The 19,207-nt window shown below is 40.7% G+C and overlaps 1 protein-coding gene across 2 annotated transcripts in view; it reads right to left on the reverse strand.

Moving 5' to 3' along the window:
* Positions 1–19,207, reverse strand: part of LOC138206719 (voltage-dependent calcium channel subunit alpha-2/delta-4-like) — a 71,015-nt gene that overhangs the window by 5,938 nt on the left and 45,870 nt on the right. Inside the window, exons 28-35 of one of the 2 annotated variants that reach the window (XM_069163649.1) lie at positions 15,100–15,161; positions 13,433–13,459; positions 12,456–12,470; positions 12,288–12,332; positions 12,117–12,179; positions 713–783; positions 509–584; positions 104–156 (exon numbers count right to left, since the gene is read on the reverse strand). In XM_069163649.1, the coding sequence (XP_069019750.1) occupies positions 104–156; positions 509–584; positions 713–783; positions 12,117–12,179; positions 12,288–12,332; positions 12,456–12,470; positions 13,433–13,459; positions 15,100–15,161 (412 nt within the window). The remainder of the gene's footprint in view (positions 1–103; positions 157–508; positions 585–712; positions 784–12,116; positions 12,180–12,287; positions 12,333–12,455; positions 12,471–13,432; positions 13,460–15,099; positions 15,162–19,207) is intronic. The other variant, XM_069163650.1, reaches the window with a different exon arrangement.

Genomic DNA, 19,207 nt, shown 5'->3' on the forward strand with positions numbered 1-19,207 from the left:
AAACATTTTCAATGACGGACAATTACTTGTTATGGAATATTTTCACAATGTTGTTCTGGTACTTTGGCACTCAGCCACTAAATAAAAATCTGTTGAACTTTACATGAGTGCGTTGGAGAAGAACCATCTCATCAGAGCCACGATGCCGTAGAACGGCTGCAGGAAGAAAAGGGAAAAATCATTATTTAATAGAGCAACATTTACATTTGGTGTGTTTTTTTACAACAACAAGCGTTGACAAAACTGGTTAAAGATGAATTAATGATTTCATGATTTGAGAAACTTAACATATTGGGGTCAATAAATGCGGCAAAATGCAGAAAATCTAAAAAAAAAAAAAAAAAAACCTCTTTAAATTGCTCTTTAAAAAAAAAAAATAAAAAAAAAATAATAATAACAGAAACCAAAACTATTTTACTACTTATTACTACTTTCAGAACTGATGCATCTCTACTTATATATAAGACTTTATGATTATATAAAAGGCTGAACCTCTGATGAGACTCACACTGAGCAGAGGTCGAGCACTGCTGGCGTGATGGTGGCTGTTCCTACACATCGCCTGGTAGTCAAACAACGACACTCTAGAAAACAGACATTCAGGTTGAATTTAGTGGCATCCGTTGTGAAAAAGCTCATCATTCTTCTTCGTGCTTACTGATATATCTTTTTACATTAAATGATCAGAAAAACGTGTCTGAGTCAGTCCTACTTTTTGTACATTCCCATCTTGATCAGCGACGCCATGACAGACCCGTCCACCTCGCCGAAGAATCGACCGACCTGGAAAAGATGTGAAGGTAAATATTTCTTATTACAGTTCAGCAACGTGAATGTAACATTCATGTCGGTTTAAAACAGGAAATGAACCAGTCTCCCATCTTTAAAGCTGATGTTTTGCTGACCCACCTCTCCACCCCGTCCTCCTCACCCATCACAACTACTACGGATACCAGAGAGCGCTTTCACTATAAAACATAATTGGGATCAAAATGAGCTACTTGCAGAAACAACCTATGGAGCTTTAACAGTGGGAGAGTTCAAAGCTCAAAAGGACAAGAAACAAGCTAATTAGAGGCCCAAAGCAAAATGTACGCTCAGCAACATGCAGCAAAACTGTGTGGATGGAAATATATAGTAAAAAGTCCTTTGGTAAGAAATAGTGTAGATTTCATATTTCTGTGTGTGAATCAAATAAACAAAAAAGGTTTGGGGGTGTTAGTAGGTGGAGTTTTAAACTTTCTGTTTGCCTTTGCTTCCAGTCTTTATGCTAAAAGAAAATTATCCAATCTGTGGAGAAAAAAAAAGATGTTATGCCCTAAAAACAGAAAATATAGATGCAAAGAAAATAATGCGTGTTTGGTTGTGAAGTAAAAAACTGTCAGTAGGAAATAAGGATTGTGATTTAAAGTCCTGTTTGTGTCTGCAGGATGTCCAGCCTCTCTGTCCCTCAGCAGCAGACTCTCTAAACTATTCAGACCTTTTACGTCTCAGCAGCTCTGTCCAAATTCAAAGCTGCTCTGTGCCTACACTTCATCTCTGTCCTGACGGGTTTTTCCCAGCAGCCTCGGAGGACTCGCAGTTTGCTGAGCGTTCGCAGTCCGATGTTGCTTACACCGAAAAAAATGCTGGAATAAACATAGAAGAGAAGTAATGCAAGCTGCAGGAGCTCTGCCAACTCACTGCAGCAAAACACAGCTTCGTTCTGCTACGGCCTCCTCAAGGTTCAAACAGGTCTGGATTATTATTATGACACTCAGGGCTTCACTGACAGAAGACACACGACTAATGAAACTTATATGCCATTAAAAAATTGAATAATTTGAATTTTGAATAGTATTTTTTCTTGAAACTCCCATCTTTAATCATGAAAATGAAGACCAACATATTCCAATGTGTTAACAGGTTTACTGCAGCCAATTTAATATTAACATTTTACTGATTACAGCTGAGTACTGTTGCGAAGGCGCTCAAGAGTGAAACGGTGACAGTCCTAATAAAGGACATATACTCAGCTGAAGCAGCATTGCATTATTAAACAACCATGTAACCAACCAGCTAAGCAGAAGCTTCTATATAATCATACATGAAAATGGTATTGCTCAATGTGAATGTGAATGTTTGTCATGTGTAGAGGAACCAGTTCCTAAATGAGGTGAACATCGAGCGCAATCTAAATATGACCATATAAGGAGATGTTTGTCACCCTGTGTGTATGTGTGCACCATCAGCAGAAACTAATTCAGATGTCTACCATGAAAGAACGGCTTCCTGTCCACCTGTGTGTGTGTCGGTCACATGAAGGTTACATACATGCTGCGTGCGCATTTGCAGGTGAAGGAACTTTCCACACAGGATGTGTCCATACAAACTGCGTCTCCTCACAAAGTGGAATAAAAAGAGCTGCATGTCGACAGATCGGAATAAAAAGAGCTGCATGTAGACAGATCGGAATAAAAAGAGCTGCATGTCGACAGATCGGAATAAAAAGAGCTGCATGTAGACAGATCGGAATAAAAAGAGCTGCATGTCTACAGATCGGAATAAAAAGAGCTGCATGTCGACAGATCGGAATAAAAAGAGCTGCATTTAGACAGATCGGAATAAAAAGAGCTGCATGTAGACAGATCGGAATAAAAAGAGCTGCATGTAGACAGATCGGAATAAAAAGAGCTGCATGTCGACAGATCGGAATAAAAAGAGCTGCATGTAGACAGATCGGAATAAAAAGAGCTGCATGTCTACAGATCGGAATAAAAAGAGCTGCATGTCGACAGATCGGAATAAAAAGAGCTGCATTTAGACAGATCGGAATAAAAAGAGCTGCATGTAGACAGATCGGAATAAAAAGAGCTGCATGTCTACAGATCGGAATAAAAAGAGCTGCATGTCGACAGATCGGAATAAAAAGAGCTGCATTTAGACAGATCGGAATAAAAAGAGCTGCGTGTCTACAGATCGGAATAAAAAGAGCTGCATGTAGACAGATCGGAATAAAAAGAGCTGCATGTCGACAGATCGGAATAAAAAGAGCTGCATGTCGACAGATCGGAATAAAAAGAGCTGCATGTAGACAGATCGGAATAAAAAGAGCTGCATGTCTACAGATCGGAATAAAAAGAGCTGCATGTCTACAGATCGGAATAAAAAGAGCTGCATGTCGACAGATCGGAATAAAAAGAGCTGCATGTCGACAGATCGGAATAAAAAGAGCTGCATGTCGACAGATCGGAATAAAAAGAGCTGCATGTAGACAGATCGGAATAAAAAGAGCTGCATGTCTACAGATCGGAATAAAAAGAGCTGCGTGTCTACAGATCGGAATAAAAAGAGCTGCGTGTCGACAGATCGGAATAAAAAGAGCTGCGTGTCGACAGATCGGAATAAAAAGAGCTGCATGTAGACAGATCGGAATAAAAAGAGCTGCATGTCTACAGATCGGAATAAAAAGAGCTGCATGTCTACAGATCGGAATAAAAAGAGCTGCATGTAGACAGATCGGAATAAAAAGAGCTGCATGTCGACAGATCAGAATAAAAAGAGCTGCATGTCGACAGATCAGAATAAAAAGAGCTGCATGTAGACAGATCGGAATAAAAAGAGCTGCATGTAGACAGATCGGAATAAAAAGAGCTGCATGTCGACAGATCGGAATAAAAAGAGCTGCGTGTCGACAGATCGGAATAAAAAGAGCTGCATGTCGACAGATCAGAATAAAAAGAGCTGCATGTAGACAGATCGGAATAAAAAGAGCTGCATGTAGACAGATCGGAATAAAAAGAGCTGCATGTCGACAGATCGGAATAAAAAGAGCTGCATGTCTACAGATTGGAATAAAAAGAGCTGCATGTCTACAGATCGGAATAAAAAGAGCTGCGTGTCGACAGATCGGAATAAAAAGAGCTGCATGTAGACAGATCGGAATAAAAAGAGCTGCATGTAGACAGATCGGAATAAAAAGAGCTGCATGTAGACAGATCGGAATAAAAAGAGCTGCGTGTCGACAGATCGGAATAAAAAGAGCTGCATGTAGACAGATCGGAATAAAAAGAGCTGCATGTAGACAGATCGGAATAAAAAGAGCTGCATGTCTACAGATCGGAATAAAAAGAGCTGCATGTCGACAGATCGGAATAAAAAGAGCTGCATGTAGACAGATCGGAATAAAAAGAGCTGCATGTAGACAGATCGGAATAAAAAGAGCTGCATGTCTACAGATCGGAATAAAAAGAGCTGCATGTCTACAGACCGGAATAAAAAGAGCTGCATTTAGACAGATCGGAATAAAAAGAGCTGCATGTCGACAGATCGGAATAAAAAGAGCTGCATGTAGACAGATCGGAATAAAAAGAGCTGCATTTAGACAGATCGGAATAAAAAGAGCTGCATGTCTACAGATCGGAATAAAAAGAGCTGCATTTAGACAGATCGGAATAAAAAGAGCTGCATGTCTACAGATCGGAATAAAAAGAGCTGCATGTCAACAGATCGGAATAAAAAGAGCTGCATTTAGACAGATCGGAATAAAAAGAGCTGCATGTCTACAGATCGGAATAAAAAGAGCTGCATGTCAACAGATCGGAATAAAAAGAGCTGCATGTAGACAGATCGGAATAAAAAGAGCTGCATGTCTACAGATCGGAATAAAAAGAGCTGCATGTAGACAGATCGGAATAAAAAGAGCTGCATGTCTACAGATCGGAATAAAAAGAGCTGCATGTCGACAGATCGGAATAAAAAGAGCTGCATGTAGACAGATCGGAATAAAAAGAGCTGCATGTCTACAGATCGGAATAAAAAGAGCTGCATGTCTACAGATCGGAATAAAAAGAGCTGCATTTAGACAGATCGGAATAAAAAGAGCTGCATGTCTACAGATCGGAATAAAAAGAGCTGCATGTCGACAGATCGGAATAAAAAGAGCTGCATGTAGACAGATCGGAATAAAAAGAGCTGCATGTCGACAGATCGGAATAAAAAGAGCAGCATGTCTACAGATCGGAATAAAAAGAGCTGCATGTCTACAGATCGGAATAAAAAGAGCTGCATTTAGACAGATCGGAATAAAAAGAGCTGCATGTAGACAGATCGGAATAAAAAGAGCTGCATGTAGACAGATCGGAATAAAAAGAGCTGCATGTCTACAGATCGGAATAAAAAGAGCTGCATTTAGACAGATCGGAATAAAAAGAGCTGCATGTAGACAGATCGGAATAAAAAGAGCTGCATGTAGACAGATCGGAATAAAAAGAGCTGCATGTCTACAGATCGGAATAAAAAGAGCTGCGTGTCGACAGATCGGAATAAAAAGAGCTGCATGTAGACAGATCGGAATAAAAAGAGCTGCATGTAGACAGATCGGAATAAAAAGAGCTGCATGTCTACAGATCGGAATAAAAAGAGCTGCATGTCGACAGATCGGAATAAAAAGAGCTGCATGTAGACAGATCGGAATAAAAAGAGCTGCATGTAGACAGATCGGAATAAAAAGAGCTGCATGTCTACAGATCGGAATAAAAAGAGCTGCATGTCTACAGATCGGAATAAAAAGAGCTGCATGTCTACAGATCGGAATAAAAAGAGCTGCATTTAGACAGATCGGAATAAAAAGAGCTGCATGTCGACAGATCGGAATAAAAAGAGCTGCATGTAGACAGATCGGAATAAAAAGAGCTGCATTTAGACAGATCGGAATAAAAAGAGCTGCATGTCTACAGATCGGAATAAAAAGAGCTGCATTTAGACAGATCGGAATAAAAAGAGCTGCATGTCGACAGATCAGAATAAAAAGAGCTGCATGTCTACAGATCGGAATAAAAAGAGCTGCATGTCTACAGATCGGAATAAAAAGAGCTGCATGTCTACAGATCGGAATAAAAAGAGCTGCATGTCTACAGATCGGAATAAAAAGAGCTGCATGTCTACAGATCGGAATAAAAAGAGCTGCATTTAGACAGATCGGAATAAAAAGAGCTGCATGTCGACAGATCGGAATAAAAAGAGCTGCATGTAGACAGATCGGAATAAAAAGAGCTGCATTTAGACAGATCGGAATAAAAAGAGCTGCATGTCTACAGATCGGAATAAAAAGAGCTGCATTTAGACAGATCGGAATAAAAAGAGCTGCATGTCTACAGATCGGAATAAAAAGAGCTGCATTTAGACAGATCGGAATAAAAAGAGCTGCATGTCAACAGATCGGAATAAAAAGAGCTGCATTTAGACAGATCGGAATAAAAAGAGCTGCATGTCTACAGATCGGAATAAAAAGAGCTGCATGTCAACAGATCGGAATAAAAAGAGCTGCATGTAGACAGATCGGAATAAAAAGAGCTGCATGTCTACAGATCGGAATAAAAAGAGCTGCATGTAGACAGATCGGAATAAAAAGAGCTGCATGTCTACAGATCGGAATAAAAAGAGCTGCATGTCTACAGATCGGAATAAAAAGAGCTGCATGTCGACAGATCGGAATAAAAAGAGCTGCATGTAGACAGATCGGAATAAAAAGAGCTGCATGTCTACAGATCGGAATAAAAAGAGCTGCATGTCTACAGATCGGAATAAAAAGAGCTGCATTTAGACAGATCGGAATAAAAAGAGCTGCATGTCTACAGATCGGAATAAAAAGAGCTGCATGTCGACAGATCGGAATAAAAAGAGCTGCATGTAGACAGATCGGAATAAAAAGAGCTGCATGTAGACAGATCGGAATAAAAAGAGCTGCATGTAGACAGATCGGAATAAAAAGAGCTGCATGTAGACAGATCGGAATAAAAAGAGCTGCATGTCTACAGATCGGAATAAAAAGAGCTGCATGTCTACAGATCGGAATAAAAAGAGCTGCATTTAGACAGATCGGAATAAAAAGAGCTGCATGTAGACAGATCGGAATAAAAAGAGCTGCATGTCTACAGATCGGAATAAAAAGAGCTGCATGTCGACAGATCGGGGGGCTAAAGTGCTCGGTGTGGTTAGAGAGCAGAATCTGACTTCCTGTTCACTTCCGTCCGATTCAGAGGTGTTGAGATCAACTTTTGCAGCTGCTTGCAGGCTTTTTTGTATTTTTGCTTTTTTACCTGTATACTTTCATAATTTTTCTTGGAATAAAAATACGACCCTGACCATTGTTCGGGAGTCGAACCAAACACTGTAGGCCACAGTCTCCTCCACCGATCCGACGATAGAAAGACGGGACGCCTGAACTCTTCCATGGTGAGTGGCGGTTTGGCTTCTCTCTGGAGGATCAGTACGTGAGCTTCTTGACCTCAAGGACCTTTTATTAAACTTGAAAAGTCCGGAGACGTAAGACGTTCCTCTCTGGGGCTCCATAAGGGTTTTGGAGCGATACGTAGTAACCCGCTGTTAAGATCAGGGCATATCGCGGTGGTATTACTTCACCGGATCTGGCCGAATCATCTCTATGGGTCGACCGAGTGGAAGTTCTGACCATAATGCCCGACCCCAGGCAGGCCAAAGATAGGGAGCTCAGAGTTAGCCTAAATATTGTGTGCATATATGTATATGATGTGTTTTTCTGAAGACGTGTTGTTCAATGGTTCTTTAAAGTTGTGCTGTGCAGAGATTTATTGAAAAACTGTGTTTGTGCATTGGTTTTATTTTATATTTTTGAACAGATTAGGCTATAGTTGTTAGAAGGAACACACATCTGCCTGGGGGTAACTCACACGACGCGACAGCACACATGCAAATATTGGCATTCAGCTCAAAGCTGAGGTCAGCATAAATACAGCCAGACTGGAGGTTTCGCCTTTCTGACCGAATAGAGTGGAGTCGAATGTCCTGAGAGGGCCACCGTACCCAAGATACCGAGAATAGCTTTCTCTTAACTTTGTCTGTCCGATACTTTAGTTTTATGGTGTGTGATGAATATTTCAGCCATGTGGGGTTGCTATGGCGACGTCAAAGGTCATGTTAATGAGTCTGAGGATGAACGGTGGACTCCTGCAGCAGGTTCTCAGACACCATCATCGATCACATGGCCGACGCCTCCGACAACAACGCCTTCCTCTTTGTGTTGGAGCTCATTACACTTCCTCCAGCTGACCTATTTCTTTTAGTCAGAATTAATTTCCCCACCTGATTAAATATTTACCATGCCCTGCAACGCACCGAGCGCTACACCTTCACGCCCCCATGCTTTCAGAAGTGTGTGTGCGTGTGTGTGTGTGTGTGTGTGGGGGGGGGGGGGGGGGTTTCTGGGCGGTACCACAGAACTCTTGCAGAATCCAGAAACTCAGCAAAACACAGTTTCTGCTGAGTAAGACTTCCGACAGCGCAAATAATGAAAAATGAGCATCTACAGCGAACGATTTTTACTTTCAGGTTTCTCTACAGCAGAATATGAGAATATGTTGCTGCACCTGAATCTGAATCTGAACCTGAATCTGAACCTGAATCTGAACCTGAACCTGAACCTGAACCTGAATCTGAACCTGAACCTGAATCTGAACCTGAATCTGAACCTGAACCTGAATCTGAATCTGAACCTGAACCTGAATCTGAACCTGAACCTGAATCTGAACCTGAACCTGAATCTGAATCTGAACCTGAATCTGAACCTGAACCTGAATCTGAACCTGAACCTGAACCTGAATCTGAACCTGAATCTGAACCTGAACCTGAATCTGAATCTGAACCTGAACCTGAATCTGAATCTGAATCACACCTCAACAAGTTCGCGTTTCAAAAAAAGTAAGAATAATTTAAACAGAAATGAAAGCGAGACGTTCTGGACACGCAGCTCTTCTCTCCATGTTGTAAATCCGTCTCTGTGCTATTGATCAAGATTATTGCAGCAGTTAAACTTTCAGTCTCAGCAGAGTCAAACCTAAACTTGAACATCATTAGTTGTGGATGTGAATCTTTGTCCTTTGTCGTCTGACTGTCTGACGACTCTTCCTGTCTTCGTCTCCACGGTTGCTGCCTGCTGCTCATGTGAGGATAGTTGAACTGTTGGTTCTCTCTTGGGTGGTCCAGGTTGCAGGTTTGGGCGGTCCGGCCCTCACTAGCAGAACAAAAGATGCTGTTCAGTCTCATCTCCTCAATCTAACTGCACTTCAGCTTGTTCAACCTGATTGGAGGATCCTCATCAGCTGTCTGTCTGTCTGTCTGTCTGTCGGGAGGTGAGCTCGCTTCCTGCCTTGTGTTTAGCTTCCTATAGTTGCTCATCACTGTTGATCCCTGCTAATATAAAGTTGTTTAACTCATTCACTTGTAAATCTCACTAACCGGCTACATTTGTCCGCTAACGTTTAGCCGAGCTAAGTGAAGATCATTCAGTCCACTAAAAATTCATTTTCACCGATGAAATGGTTCCAGAGAAAAAGAAAAAAGATTCCCAGCAGGTCTAAAAAGGCTCGCAAAGCTGGTAAATCACTGCTTCGTCCTTACCGAGGATCTCTGCCCACAGAGTGAAATAAAGAGGCTCCTCTGTTACAGTTGGCACTAGTGTCAGAGACAAACAGTTGCACTTTCATATTTTTCTATCTTTCCTACTCGTGCAATAAACTTTTTTTTTTTTTTTTTGCCCCAAACAGTGAAAATTATTTTGGAAAAATCCCCACAAACACGTTCAGTCTCTCAGACCCTCCAACAGAGGGCGCTCTGATCCCACAGATGACCTGAGCATGCGCTGCGTCACGGTGGACCACACGCTCCAATGAAAGAGATTCCTTCCTTATTCAGAGGCTCTCCATGTCCATGCGGCACTGAAGGAGGCGATACAAGTACAAAAGTCCAACAGCAATTCTTACAGTCAGACGTCTCCATCCCATAATGGATGTGAGATGGTAAACAAATGCTCATAGAGACTGAGGCTGAAGTCCCCGAGTCTTATTAACATCTACAGTATCAGACATCTCCTCGCGCTCTGTTCATCGGCTCTCCGTGACCACGTCAGAGATCACGTTACAGCGTGAAGCTGTGGAGGGAGATTAAACCACAGGAGAAACAAGCAGAGGCTGAGCAGGAGATGTGGGCCGGCTGGGTGTGGCTGCTCAGTTGGGTGTGTGTGTGTGTGTGTGTGTGTGTGTGTGTGTGTGTGTGTGTGTGTGTGTGTTTGTGTGTGTGTATTTATGGTAGCATGGTGGGCTCAGGATTAATCCCAAGAATTATGGCTCTTAACAGTCTGAGTTAATCCAGAGCTAACGAGCAGCTGTCAGATGGACGGCCCGCTGACGGCCTGCACGCCAGCGCACAGGAAGACCATCACTTCGGAAATGATATCTGGGACGTACAAAAGATCAATTTGGCCAAGAAAAGGAAAACGGATGAAAAATAACACTAATTAAAAATGAGAAATTAAAAACCAAAAATGTAGAAATTCTCAAACAAACCTTTGGATTTATCTCAGTTTTAGTTCGTCATAGTAGAGCGACACATGTAACATGTTCAGAATGACCATATAAACATCATTTTGACATATTAAGTCAGAAAATGTCAAATTACAGAGTTCTTATTCAATATATTTATCCACAATGAATTAAACTTTTAATTAATTCCATATAATCTGTTTAATCTAATCCCACGTGGGAAAAATGATATAATTACCTCTGGTGACTGACATTTATGTTCCAATTATTGCAAACCACGTACTAAGTCTGTAGTCTCTGATTCAAAAAGGGAAAACTGATTTAAAATGTTTTTTTTCCTGTCATAAACTTGCATGAACAGAAATATGAATTGAGAGCTGCTGCAGCAAACTATGAAACTAAAACTGAACAAAACACCTAATTTCTTCAACATGCACTGATCACATTCGCCTTCATGAGCTCTAAAGAATCCTAATCATAAATTGTTCATCCACAATCCATATTTTCCTCCTTAAAACACGTGACTGCAGCTGAAAGAGCATCGTTGTATTTACTCGAAGTGAAACCTTCATTTTCAGTGATTCTGTCTTGAAAAATGCATCATAGATCATGTTTATGATTATAAAAACCTGCGACTTTTTCAGAGAGAAAATCAAACAGACTGATCTTTAAAACTGATTCTTCCTTTTACATGTTTCTCTTTTAGTTCATGGCTCAATGTTTTTTGTATTGTACATGCTTACCAGATTGCACGGGCACATTTTACATCCTGCTATTCCACTAATAGATATGTGGCAAGAATGTACAAGCAGAAAAACGCTAATGTTACAGATGCAACATTTAACATTTCTTTTAAATATTTAAGGACAAAAGAAAAGCTTTGAATATGTTTTGCCAATAAAATTGAATGTTACAACTTTTTCTTGTTTATAAGTAGATCTGCAGAGTCGATTCCAGTCTGAGAGGTCATGTGACTGACTGAAGGTCAAAACATTTGCATCTTTAACCTTCAACTAAACAGACTTGAACTTCCAGACTTGAACCAGACGTAGTTAAAACCCTCTTCAGACACTGCAGAGCTGGAGATTTGTGTGACCTTTGACCTTGGCCTGGACGGGTCAAATCTACTCCGCCCCAGTCAGATAAGGTGAGCAGGTGCAACAGCTGTTATATTCACTTTTAATGCACCACGCACACACACACACACATGCACGCACGCACACACACACACACACACACACACACACACACACACACACACACACACACACACACACACACACACACACACACATACACACACACACAGATTACAACCCGAACTGTCCTCAAATTCTGTGAGCCGTCCAGATGTTGTTTATGAACATGTTAAATGATCCGAAGAGCCGCCGTCAGCGGCTGAAATCACCTCCCGACGCCAACGGCAGGTCCAACAGGAAGCACGTCCACTACTGACACCAGAACTCATCACGACTGATTCAAAAAATCAACTTCCTGAGTTCAAGTTGAACCGAACAAGCCAAAGAGGTTCAGTTTAAATAGAACTTAAAGGGGAAATCTGCAAGATGTTTAGTTTAAAACTTAAAAAAATGGACCAAATTCATCCAAACAGGACAATAAATTAACTTACAACTCTGACCATGTATATAAAATAAACTTTATTTATGAATCCTGTGATTATCTTAATTTGAAATATATTTGACCAACTTTAAATGACTTTCCTCTAAAGCAGCGTAGTGAAGTAATGATTAAGGTGTTGTGGTGTCAGGTGAGCGATCTTACTTCGTTCCTGTCTTTGGACAGCAGGATGAAGCCGTTGTTGTCAACCAGGAAACAGTTCAGATCCTGAACAGGAAGCAGAAAAAAAAAAAGAAATGTGTTTGTTTCGGTTCTTCAAACCGAAAAAGAGCTGATGTTTGGTGATGAGCAACAGAGAGGATGCTGGGTACTTACAACGCTCTCACAGCTGAGAGGACACACACCTTCGATGGTCGAACACTAGAGAAGGAGAAATAAAGGTGAAGTGGGACCTTTAAGAAGCATGTGTCAAAAGATGACTTTATGAAGAATAAGATTATGAATATAAAATACGTTTTATTACAATAATCAGTGTTTACTTACGTCTGTGTCGCTGGGCTACAAAAAACAACATCGACAGTTAAATAAGTAATAAAACAGTGATGAAAATAACAACAACAAATTGTAGAAAACAAAACTGGAAAATCTATCAGGGAATTATTTTTTAATAGGTTTTTGGTTAAAGAAAACAAAGAACTAATTTATAATGTGGTTGTAATTTAGGTTACAAACAGGTGTTTGTATTAAGATGCACATTAGAAGCACTGACGGGTTCAGATTCCACCTGATCCGTTCTCAGGTGTAAAACTGTGACAGGATGCAGCTTTGGAAGTCTGAAACCCGTAAAACCAAAATATAAATTTAAAGTCCTCGGAGTCGGCGGAGAGAAGCAGCCGTGTTTTAAGACTGAATTAAAGTTTTCACTCCAGGGAAATAACATTGCATAAACCTCAGACACGGCGAATTAGTGGCAAAAGGCTGCAAATGTGTTGTGTAAGTCAGATGAGTCGACGTCGGCGGTGGAGTCTTGTAAATACATTAATCCAGCCTGTCACAGCTGTCAGTTCCCCTTAATAACATTATGTACATAATCAACCTCAACAGGACATCTGCACAAATTCAGCCGGAGCTCTGCTTCTGCTTCACTGAACCGCAGGAGACCTTCACGGGGTCGGAGAGCGACTGTTGCTCGTAGTTGGGGACACGTTTTGTAACAAGCTTAAAAATCTGTCGACAATCTCGCACAACAAAACTGTTCAATAAATAAAAATAGAGCGAATAAAGCCTCAAGCGGAAATTTGCAGGTTCCAGCCTTTTTGTGCTCAACAGATGGAAGAAGCTCATTTGGCTAAAATTAAAGCCTCAAGCAGCAAAGAGCTGGTTGAATATAAATATCTGCTGCTTTACACAGTTTCATGTGTCATTCCAGCTCACAGGAAACTGAGCAAAGGCATAAAATGGAGCGTAATGATGAACAGGCCATGCCCACATGCACCAATCGATTGTTTGTTTACACTTACAACAGTCAAAATGTTGGTGATAAAATTCTGAAAAGAAATCACAAATCAGCTTGATGATGACCAAAATATTGGTGAAATTTGAATCAAAGAAGTCAAAAAAATGTTGTGCATAAAGTACAAATGACATGTTTGACCAAACTGAAACCTCCTGATAGCCAGTATCATTGTCTGTCAAACCTGGTAGCATCTGAATATAGACTTCAGGAGATGAAGATGCTGAGAGAATTTGCATATTTTATAATATATAGAAGGACAGACTTGTGAAATGAGTTGCAGTGAAGTTTTGTCACTTCATGTGCTGAAACCATTTCAGCTCTGTGGGATGTTACAGTGATTTACTTTGATTATTTATGTATTATTAACGAGAAATGTATATTTCTAGTGATAAACCACCTCCACTTTAATCAATCATTGGAACATTTGAGCGAAATATTTAACCGTGCAAACAGAATTTTGTGCGAATCTGTGCAGCTAATAACAGGATATGAACTTTTCCCACTTGTGGCGCCCCCTAAAGGTCAAGCTCAAAATGCTTTGGTAGACATCTTCCCGAACATGGTCCGAACATATGTACCAAAATGAATGATGATTGAACAAATCCTTAACGAGTTATGGACAATTTATTTGGTCAATATTTTTTAAGTAAAGAAACCCCCAAAAACAAGGTTTATACAATTTTTAATAAGCTTTTTCTAAAGATGATCTATGTCATATTTGGTGGTAATTGGATTTATGGTTGAGGAGAAAATTTCAAAAAGGTGTTTTTCAAAAAATTCATGCTCAAAAAACGGGTTGAAAATGTATGATGAAGGATTACGGTCTAAAAGGCTTTTTATAGAGCACATTGAACTGAACCTTTGTTGTAATTGTACCAGGTCTGCTTTTCCTCTATTAAACTAGAAGCTGCATCAACGGACCCGTCCACACACATTTTCCTGGCACATGAGAGCATCACCAGTCGGCCCGGTCGCACTGAAATTCGTTCCCAGAACACCTCTGCTGCTTTGTAACAACTCTGCAACGACTGTGTTAAGTTTGAGTGAGTTCATGTGTCTCCCAGAGGATTATTGGGACCCGTAAATATGGATTCTTTATGGACTCATCATATTTCTAAAATGTATTTGTTACTATTAAACTTTACTGCCATTTACTAGATTTGAAAAAAGCTCCAAAATTCAAAGGGTTCTTCTTTGGCTCAAAAGCCTTTTAGACCGTAATCCTTCATCATACATTTTCAACCCGTTTTTTGAGCATGAATTTTTTGAAAAACACCTTTTTGAAATTTTCTCCTCAACCATAAATCCAATTACCACCAAATATGACATAGATCATCTTTGGAAAAAGCTTATTAAAAATTGTATAAACCTTGTTTTTGGGGGTTTCTTTACTTAAAAATGGCACTGAGTTTAAAGTAAATTGGACGTTTAGTTTATCTGTTATCCTGCTAACAAACAGACTGAAAGTGTCTGTTTGTTTTATGAGGAAGGAAATGCATTCAGCACATTTGTGTTATTGTGGTGAGGTTAAGATTTGTGTTTAAGGGATAAGAGTTTGGCATTTTAAGGTCAAATCCAGGTTAATATCGGCCTTTGAACAATAAACACGTCAATGACTTGTTCCTACAAATCACACGCCCATGTGTGCGTGAACGTGAAACGTGCGGTCACCTGCTTGGCGACGGCCCAGAACCTCTTTTCCAGCAAATCCAAGGACATCTGCACCCCGATAGCTATAAATAGAAAAAAAACAGAGACATGCAGCATTTAGATGGACGCAGGATAAGATGTACTCTGCAGAGGTGGCGCTGGACGCGATGCCGTGTTTGTGGAGGAAGGAAAGAGGACAGGAAATCAATTGGACCCTGGGTCCACATTTGTCACGTCCTGATGCTAATGAAGGGCTGTAAACACTGGTATCTGGGTGCTCCTGCAGGTGCGGTAATGACACGTCTCTCAGTAATGCACTGTAGCAGCTTCATTACTCACAGTATCAGACTGTAGAACACAGCCAGCATTACAGAGTCCGGTCAGATCTGTGCTGTTGTGTTACTGCTGTGTTGAGGACTCACTACCACACAAACGACGGTCTGCTAAACTCCTCCCCTGAACAACAGCTGTCCAATCATTGCTTAGCAAATTTGTGATTGGACGACACCAGTGGATCTGTTTCAAATGAAGCTGCTCTTGTCTTTATTAACGTTTATTCCAATTAGAGTCACAGTGGCAAAATCAGAAAGCAGTGAAGCCCACTAATCGTAAAGTTTGGTCCTCCTGCCGTCATTGGTGTGTGAATGTGTGAGTGTGTGAATGGGAGGCAGACTGTAGAGCTCTATGAGACTGCTATGGTGAAGAAGTGCAATACAAGTGCAGCCCATTTAACGTCTTGACCACAGAATGGATATAAAAGTGCTCGTAGCTTCCAGGTCTAAAAACAATTAGGCCTTCAGCTGCAATACCAGCGAGTGCCACTAGAGGTCGGCTCCAAAAAGCCTCCGGCTCCATAGACTCCCATTCAACTTCTCTCATCAAATCCAAAGTGAATAAAATGTGTCCATCAGTTATCTCGGTGTTGTTAGCTAAAGTCACTCCTTCTTCTTAGTTTTCTGGAGGTCCATCTGAAAATAATCCCTCATTCATTAGAAAAGAAGATTCAAGAAGACCTGTTTTTGGGGGCGTGTCTGTTTGATTGACAGGCCTGTGGTGCAGTCAGGTTACAGCTATCGGTGGGCGGGACGTAGTATCGTCAGGTTTCCAACGTCAGATCCACCAGCTAGCTCCTCCCCCAGCTCGTCCAAATATGGTCACTTCCTGCTCCGAACCGCTCCGAACTATCAAGATGGTGACGGACAGAATCTGAACTGGAGGATTCATAACGTTCACAAACCAACGATGACATCACTGATGGTTGATGACATCACTGATGGATGATGACATCACTGATGGTTGATAACATCATTGATAGCTGCCGCTTGTCATTGACTCTTGACAAAATATTTAATATAAATTCAAACTTGACATACCGGGAAAATATAAATCGCAGCGACTGATTCTTTTATGCTCAAAGAAAGATAAAACAGCATTGAAGTCATTTGAAACCCATAAAACTTATTACATTTTGAAGTTTAATGAAATTCATTCAAAGCTTGGTTTGACTGGACCTAATTAGCATAAATTATTGGTACAGTAACTTCCAAAAGGAGACTCCCAAAGCAAAGAAGAATCCTGAGCGTCCCTCCGCCGCTAAACTTAGTGACCTCACCGCTACAGGACGAGCGGCACTCGTTCCAACAAAATATCTGCAACTACGACTTCAATTATGAAAACACAGACACACACAGATGAGTGATACGGGACGACACGGTGAGCCCGGTGTGTACTGGTGTTATTGGAAAAGCAGCCTCGCTCTGAAAACCTTGTATTATTGAGCCGTTCACTGACTGCAGATTCGACTAAAAAAAAAAAAAACTGCTGTCTTTTTAAGTAGCAACCTTCATGTTTACTTTGTTACCTGGATTTAATTTTAAGACTTCTCATGCTTTTTCATTGAAATCGTATTAAAGCCAGAAAAAAAAAATAAAAAAAAAATTGAATTTTCTTTTCTAGCAAACACAACATTGTCTCTATTTATCCAATATTTGTGTGTTTGGCTGTGCAGAGGCAATTAGGCTGCAAGTGTGCAGCGTCTTTCAATAAGTGAACCACAGCTCATTATCGATTATCTCTCACATACTCACCTCCATCTCTTTAACTTTTACTTTGTGGAACTTGTCGGTGATTTGTTGTGTCGTTTGTAAGTGCAAAGACTTAAAGATGTCTTTTTAAATTTCATTATCTCCAAGGTGAAATACTGTTCATTAGGAACTATTATTATTATATTACTGTGATGCTGAGGTTGGTGGGAAGTTTCTGTTTGCATGGAGCAGAGCTGAACCATCCATTTAGAGAGAAAGGTCAAGGCAGATGCTCCGCCCACCTCTGATCCTGGTTCTGTTTACAGATGCCCCGCCCACCTCTGATCCTGGTTCTGTTAACAGATGCTCCGCCCACCTCTGATCCTGGTTCTGTTTACAGATGCCCCGCCCACCTCTGATCCTGGTTCTGTTTACAGATGCTCCGCCCACCTCTGATCCTGGTTCTGTTAACAGATGCTCCGCCCACCTCTGATCCTGGTTCTGTTTACAGATGCTCCGCCCACCTCTGATCCTGGTTCTGTTAACAGATGCTCCGCCCACCTCTGATCCTGGTTCTGTTAACAGATGCCCCGCCCACCTCTGATCCTCGTTCTGTCGGAGGTTTCTTCTTGTTAAAGGGAGTTTTTCTTCCCTCTGTTGGAGGTTTTTCTCCCTTAAAGAGGAGTTTTTTTTCCCTCCTAGCTTATGTGGGAATTGTTGAATTGTTGAATTGTTGTGTTTCTCTGTATAATATTGTAAAGTCTTGCTGTAAGGACTTTAATGTGTTAAGTGCCATGAAATAACCTATGTTGTGATTTGGCGCTATATAAATACAATTGAATTGAAAGGTTTTAAACTGGGATGCCTCCGAGCTCAGCAGCAGGATTGGTAGTAAAGAGACATGTGACTGTGTTTGTGTTCACGGAGAGTCCTGACCTTTGTGTCCTTTAATCCAATTGAGGCATCGCTGTCATTCATTCCTGAAAAAAAAAAAAAATCCTCCACAAATTTAAAGGTCTTCAGTTTAGCTCAGCTGTTTGATTTCATTTCTCAGGTTTTGAATTTTTTTTAATTTCCATCCTTTCCCATCACCGGCGTGCTCATCGCTGCCCTTCAGCGCTGCAGCTGCACTGTTTCTGCTGCAGTCTGCAAGGACGAGTTCGTGAAAGGACAAAACACACTCGACACGTTTATTCTGCTCCTGAACCTAAAGTTACCCGTGAATACTTCAAGCTCGGTGTGCTCTGAGGAGACTTCCTTCTGATTTGTGTGAGTAGTTAGTGAGGACAGGATCCGACAATCTGCAGCTGCATTTTATTTTAATAGTCTGTCCAACTTCACCTCTGCATTGCCTAGAGAGTTGGAATAAATCTTTTTAAGATAAACATAAACATGTTCTGATCCAGTTTACTACCAGCACTGTTTATACTTTTTGCAGTGTTTATATATATTTCATGTACTTGTTTCCCTTCGTGCCTTCACAGGCCGGGTATAAATTACTCTATTTATTTCTTCAGTAAAACACGCTCCTGTTGATACTTTTCATTTTTCTCTGTAGTTAACTGTGTTGGTCATTTCTGGATTCTGCTACAAATTTGCTGTAACTGAGCGATTTTACCAGAATTTTGTGTATTCTTTCTGTGTTGTGAGTCAGAGTTGGCTTGTTTTTTTTTATAACGGATGATTGTAACGTTAGATTCTTTTTGGACCCAGTAGTTGTTAGTTAAGCCAACAGTTTACGTTATTATATTATGTTATCTCTATTTTTAGTGAGAACTGTGTAGCAGGAAAACAGCCACAATAAAACAACCATATCAACGCCATGATTTGTCAAAACAAGGCCAGTAAACCTCAGTTAGTTGCCTAGATGACAAGTTAAATGAACTACAGTCAAATACAGTTTTCTAACTGGTCTGATGTGTAAATTCAAGAAACAGCTAACTAAACATTAACACTGTCAGTAACAGAAATGTACCTTGTAAAATAATTCAGCCCTGGCCTGCACAAGACCGGACAACATGCAGCAGACTGATGACAGGCACAGAGAGAGCTGGTAACAGTGGACAGTCGACCTGCCCACCGATGAGGTGGTCTACTGGGATTAC

The sequence above is a fragment of the Embiotoca jacksoni genome, unplaced genomic scaffold, assembly GCF_022577435.1.
Source record: "Embiotoca jacksoni isolate LCO1_2020_lvr unplaced genomic scaffold, fEmbJac1.0.p SCAF_3, whole genome shotgun sequence".
NCBI classification, from domain to species: domain Eukaryota; kingdom Metazoa; phylum Chordata; class Actinopteri; family Embiotocidae; genus Embiotoca; species Embiotoca jacksoni.